The sequence below is a fragment of the Prionailurus viverrinus genome, chromosome D1 (genome assembly GCF_022837055.1).
Source record: "Prionailurus viverrinus isolate Anna chromosome D1, UM_Priviv_1.0, whole genome shotgun sequence".
Classification (NCBI taxonomy): Eukaryota; Metazoa; Chordata; class Mammalia; order Carnivora; family Felidae; genus Prionailurus; species Prionailurus viverrinus.
The window spans coordinates 71,658,635-71,678,858 of record NC_062570.1 but is presented as its reverse complement, the minus strand read 5'-3'; the positions used below and the strand labels follow the sequence as shown (position 1 = coordinate 71,678,858).

At 45.2% G+C, this 20,224-nt stretch overlaps 1 protein-coding gene across 3 annotated transcripts in view; it reads right to left on the bottom strand.

Annotated features, from left to right (window-relative positions):
• Positions 1 to 20,224, bottom strand: part of INSC (INSC spindle orientation adaptor protein) — a 125,422-nt gene that overhangs the window by 57,807 nt on the left and 47,391 nt on the right. For 2 of the 3 annotated variants that reach the window (XM_047878660.1, XM_047878659.1), the window contains exons 3-5: positions 9,389 to 9,734; positions 8,143 to 8,195; positions 6,497 to 6,620 (exon numbers count right to left, since the gene is read on the bottom strand). In XM_047878660.1, the coding sequence (XP_047734616.1) occupies positions 6,497 to 6,620; positions 8,143 to 8,195; positions 9,389 to 9,734 (523 nt within the window). Of the gene's footprint in view, positions 1 to 6,496; positions 6,621 to 8,142; positions 8,196 to 9,388; positions 9,735 to 18,387; positions 18,511 to 20,224 lie in introns of those variants that run through there. The other variant, XM_047878662.1, reaches the window with a different exon arrangement.

The window sequence follows — 20,224 nt, the reverse complement described above, 5'->3', positions numbered from 1 at the left end:
ATCTCACAGTTCGGGAGTTCAAGGTCCACGTCAGGCTCTGTGCTGGCAGCTCAGAGCCTGTAGCATGCTTTGGATTCCGTATCTCCCTCTCTCTTCCCCTCCCCAACTCGTGCTCTGTCTCTCTCTCTCAAACATGAATAAACATTAAAAAAAAAAAAAAAGAATCATTATCATTAACCTTTAGAATCTTCGGGTCTTCAAAGATGTTTTTCTCTGCGATGAATGACATAACCTAGGTTTGAGTGTGAGATATAGTTGAAGGGAATTGCTTGCATTTAAATATGTGCCCCAAAAGCCATTTTGAGTGTTTGATTTGTCTTACCAGTTCTCTCTTTACTTTGTCAAAGGAAAATGTCCCTCAAGAGCCATGCACAATTTGGAAGTAAATAGAGATGGAAGAAATATGATAAATTTAAATCTTTCAAAACCACCCCTCCAACACACACATATAAGCACACACCACTACCATTCTACTATATATCCCCACAGTGGGAACACACAATTTCTGGGGTGTCAGGGTGGCCCAGTTGGTTAAGCATCTGACTCTTGGTTTTGGCTCAGGTCATGATTTCGCTGTTTGTGGGACTGAGCCCCACATCGGGCTGTGCACTGACAGTGCGGAGCCTGCTTAGGATTCTCTCTCTTTCCCGCTCTCTCTGCCCCACCCTTGCGCGCGCGCTCTCTCTCTCTCTCTCTTCTCAAAATAAATATATGAACTTTAAAATAACACACACACACACACACAATTTCTAATGCCTTTCTCAACAGAATATGTAAGAAAAATCACAGAAATAATTCACAGAGGCCTATGGGTCTGTGGTTCAGGGATGAAGGTTTCTTCTTTGGTCTCCCCAATCCTCCAAAGTTTTACACAGCAGGGCAATGTACTATAAGATTTGGGATGGGGGTTGGGGGAATATGGCCTTCTTTTGGAAAGTAATAGAAGGGATGTTAGAAACTGTGTATTATTGAGAGGATAATTTTTAGGAAAGAAATAAAAATTGGAGATCTAGAAATTGATTCCGTTAAAAGTATATGTGTTTGCATTTCTCCTAGAAAATCTTTGGGAACCTGGAGAATACAGTGTCTTTAAAGTGGTTTGAAGACATGTAGCCAAAGTCACTTCAAGCAGCCCAAATCAATGTAGCCTGGGGTGGCAGAAACGGTGTTTAGGGGGGGCGGCTAGAAATTAAGAAATGTTGAAAATGCTGAATGGGAAAGTGTGCAAACCAAGCAAGTCATTGGAAAAGGATTATAAATGCCTGACTTTGCAGGAAGAAGTAAATGTATCAAATGACCTCCTATGAAAAAGGAGACATTTTTCTCCCATATGTGGTAAACATCATGCCACAGTTAACCTATGGTAGATGATTTCCCCCAGTGAATATATGATCACAAAGCCTTGTGGACGATGGACAACTGAATTAAATGGACATCCTACCCATGGATGCCGTCAAGATGGTGTCTGTTCCCCACCCTCTTCCGTTCAACTTCAGATAAGTTAAGGCCTTCAGCAACCCTAAGACAGAGTCCCAGCATGAAATGTTGCCTGGAATTCCTGCCTAATGGATTGAGGATTGGCCTGTTTTCACTTTCTGTGAATGCAGGGGTAATGCTGTGATACTATTGTGTATCCATACTTTTTCAAGTATGGTTGGGAAAGACCAGTACAAATTGAGAAGCCTAGAAGGAACCCCTCTCAAAGCTGGAGAGACAGCCTGGACTGTAGCTTCCCAAAGTAACATGACCACACGCACACTGGGATGAGACCCTTCTGACTAAGATGAGCAGAAGAAGAAAATTGAAGAGAATTCTATTAACCTAAGTATTTGGGACTTGGAATTTTTCCTACAGGAAAAGACTGGGTTTTTTTTTCTTTAATTTTATTTTCTCCCACAGAACTTAATAATGAAACAGACTATTTCTCTAAATTTTGTACATCTTTATTTTTCTCATCTGGAAGGTACAGATGATCTTTATGTTACCATTTAGGTGCACTGCAGCGTCTGGTTATCTATATTGGACAACATATATGCGAGAAACTGAAGAGTAGGAAATAGAACAGGAAAGCAAATTTTGAGCTTTAGTTATAAAACCTCCTTAGAGATAATTTATTAAATGTAATATCATGAGTCATTTCCAAGCCTTCTGGGAGCAGAGTCTAAATGTCCCACTGTGATTCCAGAAGGATCTGCGAAGAGGTAGGGGTTGTTATTTGCAGAATGACTTCATGAAGGTGGGAAAGAACTTCCCCACTGGCAGCTGACCTCCTCCCCCAAGGGGCTCAGGCACACTCTTGCCTGACCACAGCCCCCAGTAGATAAGGCCAATAGCACAGTAGGGCAAGAACTGTGACAGTACTTGGTCCCCACTCCTACTGTCCTCTGTGCAGGGATTTCAGTGACACGCCTCTCCTGGCTTCACTCCCTACCTCCCTGTGTCATCCTCCTGAGAGGGTAGGGATGAGTTCATGAGTTTGGAAGAAGGAACTGAGTATGCTAAGCTTAGCCCCTGTCTCTTTTCTCTTAGGGAGTATCCCTCAGGTCTGAGCTCTGTCAAAAGGTAGGTGCTTGTCCTTCAGGTGAGGCCTGAGGTTGACCAGCTGTGCCTAGGACAGGGAGGGGAAATTTAGCTGTGAGATAAAGTTTTAACTAGTTTGCTTAGCCACAGAGCCAAAGCTACATTCCCTAATCAGTTTTATTAGAATAAAGGTGCTATTTTAAACTAAAATCAAAAGTAATTGATGGAAGGAAAGATAAATGAATATAATATCTACCCACATGAAGCTGAGTCAAGGACTCAAAGGTACAGGTGAGAGTCAATTTATTCAATAGAGAGTCCCTTAGAAGTCATTTTAAAGTAAATCAATTTTTATAAGTTAAGTCTTCTCTTACCTCCCACATAGCTAATCCTTTATTCCCAGATAGATTAATCATCAATGTTCATTAATTTCCTATTGGTGCCTCCTGACATTTAAGCCTTAAATTTTTCCATACTCACCAAGTAGTTAAATTATCTTAACAAACAATTCGTTAGGTGACTGGGGGCGGGCTCTTTAGCAAAGCATGCTGTGAGCTCTTAAGGGAGAGCAAGTCTTTCGTGAATAAAGCAGTTGACTTAGTCAGAAGAGTGTCACCGATTACTCATGGGCTGTCTCATTTCACCCTCACAACAAGCCACTTAGAGGTGGGGAGATGAAGTAACTTGCCCAAGTTGTCATATCCAGTAAGTAGCACTGTCAGGGTCTGAACCTTGATATGCCTCCAAACCCCCCACTCAGTCCACTATCCCACAACACCTACATTCATAGAAATCCATACTACCAAGATTGGAAGAAGTCTTGCAAACACTTGTCTACTGCTGATGTCCTCCAGGGGCATGACTTGTCTTGTCTCAGGAATGGGGAGTTCCTAAGGTGGCCCCTTCCATTGCAGGGCAGAGTTATTATTCCCCAATTCCTTTTTGCATAGAATGTCCTATAGATTTGGCCTGCTGGCCTAGGGTCCTTTTTCCTTTCAGGTCCCCAAAACACAGGACTGTGGAGGGAGCAGAGTGCCCATCCTTAGATTAAACATCCTCTCTTCCTCCAACTATTTCCCACATATCTTGATCTTCAGCCTGGCCCCCATCCTTTTAGAAGTCTCCTCGGAGCCCAATCATTGCCAGTGATACATCTGGGGTCTGGAATTGGAGACAACATTCCAGGATGCAGGAGACCAGTGCAGAGTCGTGTGCTAGATTATCACTGCCCTCCTTGTAAGCATTGTTCTACCATGTATTATTTCTGTGTGTGGTGGGGGTAGGGGTGGGGGCCAGGAAGAGCACTGTTCCTCTGCTCGAGAGCCTCCACAGTACAAACAATGCTTTTACCAAATTGCACTTCCTGAAATGCCAGCATCCCAGAGTAAGTGAACAAGTGCTTTAAGAATAACAAAGATTTGGGGTGCCTGGGTGGCTCAGTCGGTTAAGCGTCCGACTTTGGCTCAGGTCATGATCTCACGGTTCATGGGTTCAAACCCCGCATCGGGCTCTGTGCTGACAGCTCAGAGCCTGGAGCCTACTTCAGATTCTGTCTCCCTCTCTCTCTGCCCCTCCCCTGCTCGTGCTGTCTCTCTCTGTGTCTCAAAAATAAATAAATGTAAAAAAATTTTTTTTCAAGAATAAAAAAGATTTGTTGCGTCCACATAAGTTGGAATATACTGCTTCATATCCATTCATTAATAAATCCTTATTGAGGGCCTACTGTATAAGAGGTACTATTCTCGTCACTAGATGTATATCCATGAACAAAACAAACCCAAATCTCTGTCTATGGAAGCTACAGATCAGACAAGAAATACCATGAATGTGTGAGGACCTTTTAGAAGACTTCCTCAATCTAAGGACATAGGCTTAATTCCCTTTATGTCAAGACACCCCCAATATAGGATCCTGCTATAATTATTAACGTCCTAGGGAACCGTATTGGGTCACAAATTTGGGAAACACACACTTATACCACTGAACACAAATCACCTTGCCTTCAGCCAGTGTATCTCCTTATGTCACTACTGTCCTGTATGGGAACATTCTAATGTAAAAAGAAGCTAAAGATCAGCCAAAAAATATTATAAGCACAGCAAGCCCAACCCATAGGAGGGCTCAGAGGACCCCACAGAGCATGTGAAGAGGAAGAGGGGCTTATCAGGAAGCTAACGAATATGCAGAGGAATGCAGGACAGATGAGGAGAGGGAAGCCAGTGAGGGACCAAATTCTGAGAGAGGAGATGTGGATTGGGCTCAGCTCGCAAGCAAAAAGCATCAGTAACCCAGGTAGTCAGACCTGGGGATGGGCAGGATTTAGCCATGGAAGCAGAAGGACCAGATTAGGAATTCCACTGCAAACAAGATCAGGATGAGGAAAAAACCAGAATGGACCCAGCACCCCCAGGAAATCAGCTACATAGTACACAAGGTCCAGGTTCCTGACAGCCCAGGGAGCTCCCCCCAGGATTCTGACACCAGACCACAGAAAAGACACCCTCCCCCTTTGCCTCCTGGTAGAATGACTGCTTCCAAACCCACCTGGCTACCTTTTTCACTCCAACATAACTCTTCAATTTTAGCCCTTTTCTTTAACCTTGGTACTGCCAGGCAAAAGGGCACAAAAGTAGCAAAAAAGGCATCATAGGCACGTGCAGCCCTGCTCAAAAATTCCTCCAGGCTCCCCTCCTCCCCACTACGACCTTCCATATCCTCGCTCATCGCTCCCTTGACGTTTTCACCCACTTTGGCCCCATGTTCCCATGTTCCACAGGGTCCCTCTGGAACTCGAGAACTCAGTTTGGAATGCCGGCCCCAGCTGGCACCACCACCTGCCCCTGTATGTGACGGTCAGCATCTGCACATCGATTTCAAGCGTCAGCCCTAGCACCCCATCTTTCCCCTCATCCCAGGCTCCTTGGACAGAGTGGCCTTTGCAGACTCTCTGGGTTGGGAGGGTCAGAATGCCTGGGGCCAGCTCCTCTGACCAGCAGGTGAGCCAGGTTGGAAGAACCTGTACCCTGTGCAAAATGAGCCAGACACACAGGAGAGAGAAAAAGGAAGCCTCTGGGCTCCGTAGAGAGGCTGAGTTTAGAGAGAAGCTGATATGGGAAGGGACTTGCTATTTGTGGAAGGCTTTTATTTGGTGGTGGGAAAAGAATGGCAAATATGTAACACAATATTTCTGTAACTACAAATAACATGTAAATACCTTTCATAATGAAAACCGTATGCAATCTGCTTTTCTGGGAGACTTTTACAATAGGAAAAGGCAAGAGAGGGAAATAACATATATTTAACTCACACTATGTGCTAAGCTCTTTCCATATGTCATTTGCTTAATCCTCTCCTTTCACTTCTGACGGGGTTGAGGGGGGGGGTCACTTTATATATGAAGGAAATGAGGACTTTTAGAGGTTCAGGAACTTGGCCAAGGTCTCACTGTGAACCACAGTTTGCAAGTAGATCTGTCTGATTCCAAAGCCCTCGTTTTTCTAGAATCAAGCAGGAGCCTGACTAAAGGTAGGGGCTGGACTATATGACCTTTCCAGATTCTCTTCTATTTCCAGGACGTCTGGAATTGGCTAATTCCCTGCAGGTGCCCTAAGTCTTTCAGGACAATATGTATCCATATTGTGTACTGTGGGCGATAACCACAGGAAGATTTAAGGTGGTAGGAACAATACTGAAAGGGCAGCAGGGAAATGCCAGCTTCTGCCACAGCCTTGCTGTGTGACCTTGGGTAAGTCTCTTCCCTCTGTGGGCACCAGTTTTCACAACTGGAACATGCAGATTTGGGCTAACTGGGGAAGCTTCAAGCTCTGACAGTCCTGTCTGCTAGGTGCTGGAGTTCACTTTGGTGGTCTGAAGAGGGTGTCCTCCAAGATAGGGCCCAGTGCCTCACCCCCCTCCACTCCCGCCCCTACAGGCTACATACACGAGTGCCCCTCCCCACAGCCCAGCTTGCACTGACCTGTACCTCCCGGGTCAGGGCCAGCTCCAGCAGCTGGCCAAAGTGCTGGCCCAGTGTGCTCAAGGTTTCACTCACACAAGCCTTCATCGACTTCAGGACGTGCTCATTCTCCACCTGGAGGCACCTGGGGAAAAGAAACCATGGAGTGGACCACTGGAAGGGGCAGGTATTCAGCTCAGAGCCACTGCAGAAGTCAGATCTGGGCCTGTCGCAGGCCTGGTGGTAATGTGAGTAACCTAGGAAGAACTCATCAGCTCCAGGGGAGCCAGAGGTGGAATATTCAATAGCTTGCTTGTACTCTGGCCGCCTCGTGTTCAGAGAAGTGCTGGCCAGAAATGGGACCTACCAGTCCATGTTCCTAGGAAGAAAGGCCATCAGAAAGTGATCAAATCCATACCTCTGAGCTTCTCCTTGAGAGGAGTGAGCCCAGTGCTCACTTTCAAAGTGTATGGCAATACCTGTGACCTTTAAAAAATGGCTATCTCAGGGCACCTCAGTGGCTCAGTTGGTTGAGCATCTGACTTTAGCTCAGGTCAGGATCTCACAGTTCATGTGTTCAAGCCCAGCACTAGGCTCTGTGCTGACAGCTCAGAGCCTGGAGCCTGCTTCGGATTCTGCGTCCCCCTCTCTTTCTGCCTCTCCCCCTACTCATGCTCTGTCTGCCTCTCTCTCTCAAAAATAAATAAACATTAAAAAAAAATTTTTAATGGCTGTCTAGGGGCACCTGGGTGGCTCAGTCAGTTGAGCCTCCTTCTCTTGGTTTCAGCACAAGTCATGATTCCAGGGTCATGGGATCGAGCCCCTCATCCAGTTCCAAGTTGAGCATTGCACCTGCTTGGGATTCTTTTTTTCTCTCCTGCCCTCTGCCCCACTCCCCCTCTTTCGCGCTTGCTCTCTCTCTCTCTCAAATTAAAAAACCAACCAAAAAAAAAAGTTAAAAATTTTCTCCCCAGGCAAGAAGAATATGGGGTGGATCAGGTTTAAATTTACCCCTGTGGCCTGAGAATGTTCCACTGGAAGGGCAAAGACCCCCTGGGGGTGCTGGGGGATGCCAAGCCCTATGTTTCTCTTGCAGGGCATGGGGGTTGGAAAAAGTAAGGGAGAGTGTTAACATACACCTGGGTGTGTATACATGTGAGGTTGAGTGTCTGCATGTGTCTGAGTGTAAACGTATATATGTTTATGTGTGTGAGATACAGAGAAAAGAGTGTGAGTGTACTTCTGTGAATGCACGAGTGTGTGTTTATATATCTGTGTATGGGCAGGTACGTGTCTGTGAAATCCTTGTCTGTGTGTATGTGAGTACAGGGTGTGAGTGTTTGCTTTCACCTGGCCTTGACTTTGGGGGTAGAGTGGGGGCTTCCCAAAGCTATGGGAAACCTTTTCCTTTTTCTTTTTTACCAGCCCTCAATAATCCTCTTACTTTCTATGCCTGGGCCTCTCTCTTCTTCTACATTCTCCTTGGACCTTAAAATGGGCAGAAAATCCCAAGGGAGTCTTTCAAGGTTGTTGATAAGCATCAGCAAAAGGAAACTCTCAGACCACCATCAGGCCTTCCCACTTTCACTCTCCCTCTGGAAGAAGATGCCAGCCCCTTCCTGTGCCTGCAGGCAGGCTGTCCAGTCTTACCCAGCTTCCAGATTTACCTCTCTGTGACCGCTGAGAGCTCTGAGCATTTCTCCATTAGCAGTTTCTCAATCTGTAGAAGAAATAGATCAAGTTTACTCAATCCAACAAGCATTGGTTGAAGATCAACAACTATATGGGGCCTTCTGGGGTATAAAGATGAAGAATCAGGGGCGCCTGGGTGGCGCAGTCGGTTGAGCGTCCGACTTCAGCCAGGTCACGATCTCGCAGTCTGGGAGTTCGAGCCCCACGTCGGGCTCTGGGCTGATGGCTCAGAGCCTGGAGCCTGTTTCCGATTCTGTGTCTCCCTCTCTCTCTGCCCCTCCCCCGTTCATGCTCTGTCTCTCTCTGTCCCAAAAATAAATAAACGTTGAAAAAAAAATTTAAAAAAAAAGAATCAAATCATCTGATTTTGCAAATAGATACATAAACTGTAACACAGTGTCGTATGGATGGCAAAAGACACCATCATCAGCTGTTTGAGAGCTCAAAACAGAAAACAAGCACTTAGTTAACGCTGGGGGAGCTAAGAAGCTTCAGAGAGGAAGGGACATTTGAGCTGGGCTTCAAAGGATGAATAGAAGTTTACTATCTGTAAAGTGGGACAAGGAAAAGGGTAAAGCACTAAGATGGGAAGTGAAAGCCAGAGGGGGATTTTCAATGGTTCACTATGGGCTTGGAAAAGATTCAACATCAGAGGCTTTGGAATCAGAAAAACCTAGACTGAATTCTTCTTACACCACTCACTGCATAACTCTGGGCAAAGTACTTAGGATTTCTGGGTTTGTTTCCTCATGTATAAAGTGAGGACAATAATACTAACTAATATTTTTCATCAACTATTTTAATGCATTAGTCCTCACAACACAACTATGAAAAAAAATACTATTATTATACTCATCAGGGTGATGGAACTGGGGCACAGAGAAGGTAAGTAACTTGCAAAGGTCACACAGAAGGGCTGATATTTGAACCCAGACAGTCTGACATTCAAGTGGGTATACTGAACCACTGTATGGCTTCTCACAGTGGTTATGTCTGCTTCTCATGCAGTACAGGTTAAATGAGATGTGTGCAAAAACACCTAGCTCAATGCCTAGTGCATGGTAGGTACTCAGTAAAGGTCCTCACTCTCTTCCCTGATTTTTGGAAGGAGGAGGAGGCCCTGCAGCAGGAAAAGTTCAAACTCCACACACTTCACACCCACCCTTCTAGAAGGTACCTCCCTTCCAAGTGCCCGCGCACGCCCAGCCCCGGGCAGCTGACCTGGCCCATCTCCTGCGAGGAGCTCCTGCTGACAGCACTGTACTCGCTGACCATGGAGCGGGCATGGCAAGTCAGACGCACACTCATGCTGTGGACGCGTGCCCAGCGGTCCTGGGCCAGCTTCTGCCCGATCCTGCGCAGCTCAGTGCTGATGACCCAGCCCCTCTTGAGAAGCAGCTGCAGGGGGTCTCCGGGGCCAGGGCCGCCGGCCAGGATGAGGTCACTCTGTGCATCTTCCTCCAGGCTGATGGGCTTCGCCTGCAGGACGCACATGCACTCACACTCGGTCATGAGCTTCAGGTCCTCCATCCAGCGCTGGACCGAGTCCACCTGCATCAGGTGCAGCCTGCAGCCGGGAACAGCGCCATGATGGCTGTCAACACTCCACGATTTCCAAAGGTTTCCGTTTCAGGCCATCTGATGTTGACTAAACATCTACTCTATGCTCATCACTGTTTCTTGTGTTCACTTACCTTAACCCTCTTATTTTCCATTATCTCCAATTTGCAGATAATAAGACTGAGGCACAGAAGTCTGGGGAGCAGATGACCGGACAAACAACAGGCAATGAAGTCTGGCACAGTAGCAGATGATATTTACAATAAGAAGAAAATGGAGGGGCGCCTGGGTGGCTCAGTCGGTTAAGCGTCCGACTCCTGATTTCAACTTAGGTCATTATCTCTCGGTCCGTGAGTTCACGACCCACGTCAGGCTCTGAAGAGCCTGCTTGGGATTCTCTTTCTCCCTCTCTCTATCTGCCCCTCCCCTGCTCTCTCTCTCTCTCTCTCTCTCAAAATAAGTAAATAAACTTTTAAAAAAAGAAGAAGCAAATGGAAATAGCCTACATATCAAATATTGGTTATGTTGTTACATAAGCTATAGTACAGCTACACGGCTATCTAGATGGTATGCACTTATTGGAAATAATGCTTTCAAAGGGTGCTCCAAAACTAACATGATTACAAAGGGGATAGAGAAGCTGGACAAACATACGATCATTGTGTTCTAGAGATAGAGGATGGAAGCAACCTGACAGAAGAGCTTCTAAGAGGCAAGGAGCGAACGAGTCACTCACTCACTGACGCATTCACTCCATAAACACTTCAGCGGACAGCTATTATTTCTGTCCTTCTAGCAACCTTCCTCCTCCTTCTGTCGATAACAAAGGCAAGTTACACTGCTGCCTCCTGGTGAGACAGCCCAGGCTTCAGCTGTTCTTTCCTCCCAAACATAGGGGTTATGAGCTGCTGAATCACAGCACCTGGGACCAGCACGTGGCACAGAGGAAGTGTGTGGTGCTGGGCAGGGAAAAGCTCTGGGCCCCTCCAGCGGGACACACTCACACCCCCTTCCTTCAGGCCTGGACCCGAAAGAGCCATGTAAGAGCTAGGAAGGGAGAAAAAGAGAATCGGTGCCACCAAATGCCTCTGGGCCGGGCCCTTCCCGGGAGGCCTGATTAAATCCCAGACTCACATTTTTGTCACCCCTTCCACTCCCATCTCACATGGAGACATACTCTATTCTTGTTCTTTAAGATCTTTAAGAATTAGAAAGAAAGTGGGATTTCAGAAGCTGTGTTAATTAAAATCCTAGTTGATTTATCGCTTGGCTGGTAAGAGAAATGGAATGACAAAACTATTGATTTCTCTAGTATCTGCGTTATTTGTGCCTATGAGTGTCTGTGTTTGTGGATATGAACTCATTTGGGTGTCTGTCTATATTATCTGTATGCCGATGTCTGGGCGTCTGGCTTGGAACTTGTATATCTCTACCTGCGCAAATAGTGAGCTGATTGTGCGTGCTTACAAGCTTTGCATCAGATAAACTCGATGACTAAGAACAGCTTGGATGGGGCTTGAGCGTGGGCTGCATTTCATGACTCAATTCCAAAGAAGAAAAGTATAGACAAAGTAACTTTGTGGTGGAGAACCCTGATACATCACCACCCTACTCAAGTGATCAAAACGCACCTCACTGCTGACCAGCCATGCTGACAGCATGTGCTTCTGATAGGATGCGATGAGAAGGGCTTCTTCCCCCAAAACACATAACCTTAGTCTCATCATGGGAAAGGCATCATGGACCGACTGAGGGACATTCTACAAAATAGCTGACCAGTACTCCTCAAAACTGTCAGCATCATCAACAACAAGGAAATACTGAGAAACTGTCATAGAGTAGAGGACACAAAGGAGACGTGATGATTAATTATAACAGTATATCCCGGATGGAATCCTGAAATAGAAAAGCACCTTCGTGGAAAACTAGTGGAAGCCGTATAAAGTCTGGGGCTTAGTTAATAGTAACAGACCAATAATGGTTCTTCCATTGTGATAAATGTACCATGTTCGCTGAAGGTGTTAGCAATCAGGGGGACTGGGTGTGGGGTATACAGGAACAGTCTGTTCTATCTTTACAACTTTCTGTAAATCCAAAACTATTTAAAAATTTTAAGTTTCTTTATAAAAAAAATGACGCTTGGGGAGAAATGTGGACTCCAGCTGACAGGTCTGAGGGTTCCTTATTTCATTCCCCCCAGGAGGAACTGCACTTCTGTTTGCTTCTTCCCCAACCAGAAGCACAGGCGGAGACCGGATGTCTTTCTGGCATTGTGTCATGAGCCTCACGGAAAGGAGACCTAGAGAAGCCAAGCCCCAGTGGACACGTGGAAGCTGGCCGAGGAGCCAGGAGTGGAAAACTCCCTCAAAGAACCTGGAAGTGGAAGGAAATGGGGTCCCCAGTTGGGCTAGGGGATGAAAGCTGTTCTCGGGTGAAAGGAGCATGGCAAACCTGATGGGCTCTGTCTTCCAGTTGGTCCCATGATCTGCCCTGGAGCCCACCAACAGGTGCATCCCAGGCAGGCCTCCGGGGTCCGCATCATCCGTGCTTAGCTACCTCAGGGACATTCGCTCTGGCGGAGTCAGGCCTTCAGATGGCCCATGATGATCCTGCTCCCTCCTCAGCTGCCTGAATAGGCTTTGAGCCAGAGCTTCCTTGGGTTGGAACAGACTACTACATAAGAGCCTTGAGCATAAGAAAATGCCCAGGCCAACAAGGCTTGCACATTAACATGTGGAGGGCATAAAGAGCTGGCTCTGATGCTTATAATCCGTGTGGCTGAAGGCAAGCAGCTGCTGATTTTTTTTCTTTTTTCTTAATTTTTTTGAGATAACATATGTACATAAAGATGAACAAATTATATCGAGATGCAGTTTGATGAATTTTCATAAGGTCAACACACTCATGTATCCAGGAACCAGATAAGAAATATCACCAGCATCCCTGTAGTCTCCCTTGTGCCCCCTTCTGGTCACTCCCCAACCAGGATAACTGGTATCCTGACTTTTTTTTTTTTTTTTTAACAACATACATTAATCTTTTCATTACATTTCTTAACCTCTCTGAGCGTCAATCTCTTTATCTGTAAAAATATAATAGAAGCTTCCATATAAGGTAGATGAGATAATTAAATCAAATGGTGAATGTGAAGGACTTAGGACATCACATGGCATAAAGAAATGTTCAAAAATGTTAGTTCTCTTTGCTTCCCTTCCCCCATGTAACGCTTGAACACCTACAGTAATTACTGTAAAAATGGCTAGAATTTATTGAGTACATTCCACATGTTGAGCACTGTGCTAAGTGCTTTACATGAGTTGTTTAATTTACTCTTCAAGACAAGTGTCTGAGCAAGTATTATTATTGTCCCCATTTTACAGATGAGGAAACGGAGATGCAAGGAAGTAAAATCACTCAGGGAAAAAGTAGTAGCTCTGACACTGAAACATTATCTCTATCACTCCAGAGTCTACACTTAACTCCTTTGTTTTACTGCTTCCCACTCTGGCCACCCATCAAACCAAAACCAAAACCAAAACCAAAACCCACACACACACACACACACACACACAAGAAGAAGAAGAAGAAGAAGAAGAAGAAGAAGAAGAAGAAGAAGAAGAAGAAGAAGAAGAAGTCGTCGACAGAGAGGAGCAGAGAGCAAGAGGAGACAGCCTTCACACTGGGACCCAGGAAGGGCAATTTTCCCAAGCAAGGACTTCTGAGGCTGGTTATGAGCAACAGGAAGATGAAAGGGAGCTGTGAGCCGCTGACTCTGCCTAAAGCTCTGTGGTAGAGGGTGGACCAGGATCCTGGGACCCAGAGCTGCGATTGCTGCTTTCAGGACAAACCCACTCCAGGCTGCCCCACTGCAGAAGCCGCCTTCCAGGGTGACAGCCACAGAGATGAGGACAGACAGGGGCGCCTTTGGGGAAAGCAGAATCTGGTTTTCTTTAAGAATGGACTTAAAATAACTTCCATTTCTAAAGGTTGTTTAAACAGATACCTCCTCTTTCTCCCCCAAGGACCAAACAAACATACTGAGAAGAATAAACTGAGAAGATTAGCAAGCCCATGGATCCCTGCCTCCTCTTAACCCCATCCAGCATCAAGCAGGCCCCTTAGGTCCAGGGCCAAGTCCAACAGGGCTGGGAGGACATCAAGAGGTTTGGACCCCTAGCAGGTGGAAGGGAAAGTGGGCTGGCTGCTCAAGACAAGTATATGCCTCCCACCCAGCCTGACTTTATCCAGTATGCTTTGTACCCAAGCTGCCCAAGTTATAACTAAACCATTGGGATGATAATACAATTGTGTTTGGAAAAAAAAAAAAATATATATATATGTATACACACACACACACACACACACACACACACACACACACACTTACGTACATACATACATAGCAGCTCAGAAGGCAGAGGAAAAGGGAAGGTAAACAAAAACCACTAGTAATAATAATTAGTATTTATTGGACCCTTAGAGTACCCCCAAGGGTTGTGCAATTATCATGCATTATTTTATTCTCACAATAACTTGATTAAGTGTACTTTTTCCTTGTCTCCACTTTACAGATGAAAATACAGAGGTGCAGAAGACTTACATGACTTAAGAGAGCCAGAGCTCCCCGCAGGCAACCCGATTCCAAAGCCTATCTCCCTACTGGCCACACTCTACAGTTCCTCCACCAGTCCCTGTCTCCCACCAACTTTGAGATGTCCTCAAAGGCAGGTACTGACTTAGCTCAGGATCACCAGCACTCAGCACAAGGCCTGACACATAGTATGAATCAGTAAATATTTACCAATCAAGCAAACCAGAAACTGCCTGGGAAACATGGATTGTAAGCCTTGCCACACCAGCTGGGAATATTTCCTGAACTTATTGGGGTGTTATAAGATGGGCATGAGTGCTCTGGCCTGGAACATAAGAACCCCCTGAACTCACCCAGTCCTCTGTTCTGGATTACATTTCGGGAGATGTGGATTCTATCTTTGGCTGGTACATCAGGCAAAGCATAGGTGAGTTCCCCGTAATGAGGTACAGTTTAAGACTTGGCTTAGTACATTCCACAAAAGACACCATGATAAAAATTTTTGTTTTAAATAGAAATACTTGAGGCGTGCCTGGGTGGCTCTGCTGGTTAAGTGTCTGAATTTTGATTTTTGCTCAGGTCATGATCTCACGGTCTGTGAGATCAAGCCCCGTACTGTCAGCATGAAGCCTGCTTGGGATTCTCTCTCTCTGTCCTCCCCCTGGTGTCTTCCTCTCTGTCTCTGTCTCTGTCTCTGTCTCTGTCTCTGTCTCTCTCTCTCAAAATAAAGAACTAAACTAAAATAAATTGAAATATAAAGAAATACTTGAAGCAGGTGTCAGTAGAAGCAGAGAAATCTTCTGCACAAGTCATTTTACAAACATTACAATATTCCACTGAGCAGTGCTCTAGTTGCATAAAGCTTGGACCCTTAGTAACCACAGTCCCAGTTCTCAGAACTTGCAGGCAAATGGTAAGGTGTGGATATGTACACTCAAGCTCTGGGGGAGTGGCTAAAGGGAGATCCTAGCTCTTTTGGGAAGTGCCTGTCCCCATATGACACCAGTAACAAACAAAATATTCTCACTCAGTTCAATAAGGCTTAAAACAGTAAGTAGTACCTCTCAGACAATCCCTGCTCAACCAGATTCATTGAAACACTACTGATGTTGACCATGTGCCAGGCTTTGTGCCGGTGAACCCTGCCCTTAGGACACTCACACCATCTAAGAGGAGAGACAAACATAAATAAACATAACCCACCCACATTCTCATCCCAACACCATGCGCCATACATCCCCACTGCTCATCTCCTATACACTTGACCCTTGAACAACCCAGATTTGGACTGCACAGGTCCATTTAAATGTGGATTTTTTTTTTTTACAACACAGTACTGTAAATGTATTTTCTCTTCCTCATAATTTTCCTAGTAACATTTTCTCTTCCCTAGTTTATTGTAAGAATATAGCATATGATATATATAATGTACAAATTATGTGTTAGTCAGCTTTATGTTATCAGGAAGATTTTCAGTCAATTAAGCTGTTAACAAGTCTTGGAGGGGTCAAATTTATATGCAGATTTTCAACTGTCGGGGGGGTCGGTGCCCCTTACCCCTGCATTGTTCAAAAGTCAGCTGTAGATTCTCCCCCAAATCTATCATCTTTTCTTCTGTTAGCACCGTTACACAGAGTGTTACTCTGGCTGTCAGGTCCTGCCAGGCCCACCCAGCGTGGCTACCTTTCCTTCTGGGTGTCATCATGCTGACTCCACCAGACAACTCAGGCTGGTCACAGCCACCACTCAGTCTCTTCCTGTTGCATCTTCTAGATACCATCGTGCCACCATCAGAGCCAGGCATGCCACTGGGTCTCCTAAGCATCATGTAGCTTCTGTTGGGCATCACTGTTCCCATGACAGCATGAACTCTGGAGCCAGACTGCCTGGATTAAATCCCAGAGCAGTCACTTGCTACCCGCATAACTTTGGGCAAGTCACATAACCTCTCTGGGCTTCAGTTTCCTCAATGGTGGAAAGGAAATGGTAACAGCACCGCGCCCCCAGGCTTTCTGTGATTATGAAGTGAAGTGGACGGGTACACGTACATATACATGCATACGTGCAAATATATGTGTGTACGTGCGCTGAGAATAATGTCCGACAGGAAGTATCACATGTGTTAGTTCTTATTAGAGCAGTTTCAATTAAAGCAGCTGTATCATCAGAACTTAATTACTTACAAGTAGAGAAATAAAGAAAATTCTGGTAAGATGGTAGTAGTGACAGCAGTTTTTAACTTTTTTTAACGTCTATTTATTTTTGAGAGGACAGAGGATGAGTGAGGGAGGGGCAGAGAGAGAGGAAGACACAAAATCTGAAGCAGACCTGGGGCTCAAACCCACAAACCGTTGAGATCATGACCTGAGCCGAAGTCGGACGCTGAACCGACTGAGCCACCCAGGCGCCCCGTGACAGCAGTTTTTAGATCTCTCTAAATCCCCACGTGAAAAATTGACAGGACAACAAAGATAACAAAACCAAAACCCTTTGGATAAACACTGGATGATAAAAATATCCCCGCAAACCTCAAAATATCAGCAGCTGGGGACCAAACACTAACAGCCACAAGACCTTCTTGGTATCATCTGTACAAGAGGAAAAAGGAGGACCCAATAAGATAGCGTTTGATGAATATGAGAGACCAGAGCCCGCAGGATATTTATTGGAAAGCACAGCATGCCAATTCCAGAAGAGTGGCTGAAACCTGAAGGGGATTTCCCTCTCCAGTAGCAAGTGCATGCAAGGTGCCTACTAGGAACTCTCAAAAACAGCCCAACAGGAATCTCTTCTACAACGAAGAAGTGCCATGTGAAGAAGAAACTTCTGGGGGCAAAATCAAAACTGGGCAGGACAAAGGCCTCAGAGACAAAGGCGAGAGATGTTCATTCAGATCCGTGTAGGAGGCGGAAGGAGAGCCAGGAACTCTGGGAAAAGCAGAGCACCCTACTTCGAACCCGACACGGAAACAGAAGAGGATGGAGGTCGATGGATTTAGAACAGCTTTCCTGAACCCCGCCTCCCTCGCAAAGTGCATGCCAACTAATTTCACATAAAAATGAGCAACGCAAAAATTATTCAGGTCTCAGCCCATGCATGGTTATTTTCAAAAGAGAAGAACTAACAAAATAATATCCCTACAATGAGAAAATTCCAGGAAAATGTACTCACAAAACAGAAGGAAACTAAAATGTATACACGATTTCAAAATAAGCTTAACATTTTAAAAAATGATATGTGAAAGAGAAGCATGAAACCTCAGCTATCTTAACTAAGAAAAGAATTAGAAACAAAAAGAAAATGTCATTTTAGAAACAAAGGCTACACAAGACGAAAACATGAGATAATGCCTTACGAAAATCAAATGCAAAAAAGAAACAAAAATGTTTTAAATTAAAAGAAAATGAAGACGGGGTGCCTGGGTGGCTCAGTCGGTTAAGGGTCTGACTTCAGCTCAGCTCATGATCTCAGTCTATGAGTTCAAGCCCCACATCAGGCTCTGTGCTGACAGCTCGGAGCCTGGAGCCTGCTTCAGATTCTGTGTCTCCCTCTCTCTCTCTCTGCCCCTCCCAGACTCATACTCTGTCTCTGTCTCAAAAATGAATAAACAGTAAAAAAAATTTTTTAAAAAAGAATTGAATTCAAATTTACTGCATAAATAAATAAAAGTTTAAAAAAAAAATGAAGACAAATTAAAAGGATTTGTGACGATGTGACAAATATTAAAGATACGCAAATAAGACCCAATATATATACAATAAGAGTTCCCAGGGAAGGAACCCAAAACACGGCAACAAAATACATGTGAAAGGCTAGGAGTTAGGAAAACATTCCTGGGGAAAAAACATTGTTTGAACTACATATTGAAAGGCCATATTCCATACATAAAAAGAAATATACAACACCTATTCTACTAAGATTATTGGACTTTTAAAAAGAAAGAAAGGAAATGCTTTGTGCATCTAGAAATAAGTGCATGTTACTTGAAAGGGACAGGAAATTATGTTATCATCAGATTTTTGTGTGTGAGAGCAATGCTTTATACTAGAAAATAAGTAGAAGGACATACTTAAAATACGCAGAAAAATAAAGCGTGAGCCGAAGACCTTCCATTCTGCAAAATTACTTTCGAGTATGAGAGGAGAAGGAAGTGACACCAGTGTGATGCTGGAGGACAATCATTCCAGATGGTCCTTGATCCCGGTTGCTGATTCACACCAATGATGAATAAGAGGGACAGTCAAAGCTGAGCCCCAGACTTTTCACCTGTGCCACAGAATGGAGAGGAGAAACAAGTTCAGAAGACAGTTCAATTTGAGGCACGTTGACTTTAGTGAGCCCATTTATCCTTTGGTGTCCAGTCCGTTTCTCTGGGCTGTCTTCCTGTAGCACTTCATTCCAGAAACATCCAGGTGCTCCCAGGATCCATGCAGGATATGTGGCCCACAGACTCACACAAATCCCACCATGAATGTTCACTCACTAGACATCTCCTTAGTGTCCACTAGGTACAGGAACTGTTCTCGCTGCTTGGGACACATGGGTGAGCAACACAAACATGTCTGCCTCTCCCTCTAGAGCAGGGGAAACAAATATAGTAATAACAAATATAATAAATGAAAATGTTTGTGGTGTGTTAAAAGTAGATCACTTCTATCGGAGTTAGAATAAGTATGGATGAAGGGTGCCTGAGTGGCTCAGTCGGTTAAGCGTCCAACTTTGGCTCAGGTCACGATCTCACAGTTTGTGGGTTCAAGCCCCGCAGCAGGTTCTGTGCTGACAGCTCAGAACCCCTGCTTCGGATTCTGTGTCTCCCTCTCTCTCTATCTCTCTCAAAAATAATAAAACATTTTAAAAAATTAAAAAAAGAAAAGAATCAGTATGGATGAGATTGTCATGTGGGAGGCAGGGAGGTTACTGCCATTTTAAACAAGTGGTCAGGCTCACTGAGAAAGTAAGACATGAACGAAAACCTCAAAACGGTGACAGAACGAAGCTGTCTGAAGTATGGGTACTGAGAAATCCAGGCAGAGGGCCCAGGCAGTGCAAAGGCCCTCCTTGGGAGTATGCCTGGTTTGTCTGAGAAACAGCAGGGAGATGAACGTGGTTAGAGCAAAAGAAAGATTAGTAGGACATGAGCTCAGAGGAGAGACTCAGGCTAGATCATGCAAGGCCTTGGAAGCCACTGTGAGCACCCCAGGTTTCTTTCACTCTGGGCGAAGAGGAGAATTCTTCCTGAACATTGAAGGAATCTTGTCACCGCATGTCAGCTGGGGCCACCAAACCCCTATGCCTCTCTCCAACCCAACCTGGAAGGCTCTCTAAGGTCTTAATAAAAACAACACATAAATTCATTTAGAGTTAACCTAACCTCTGCCTTGCAGTGATTTGTAAACTGTTTACTAAACAGTTAATTTAAGCATAACTATTTATGCAACAGGCTATAAATAATTTACAGTGTGGTTAGGGTATTAACTTCCTCACTAAGGCCCTGGTGAAGCCCCAGCCACTTGGGACTAGAGGAAATGTTGCTTCTCTGATCTTGTCCAAATCTCCCAATGGTTTCGTCGTCCTGCTTCCGTTCCGGCCTGAATCCCACACTGAGGTGTTTTGCTTTCTGCGCGTCGGCACTCTGCAACCCTCCATCCCCAACTACTCCAAGTTCACGTTGTCCGTGTAGAGCCTTCACGGCAGATGGTGTTGGGTAGGCTCACAGAAGTCCCATTCCTAACTTGCAGCCGATCCATCCGGGCAACGTGAGAACCAGGAAGGAGGCTTTCTCTCCCTGCAGGGGACTCTGCAGAATGCCCTCTGCACCCACCTATTATGCTGGGTCTGCTCTCTTCCCCTGTATGATCTCTTGTGTTCTCTGCCATTTCTGCACGGACCTTCTGCTCCAGGCTGTA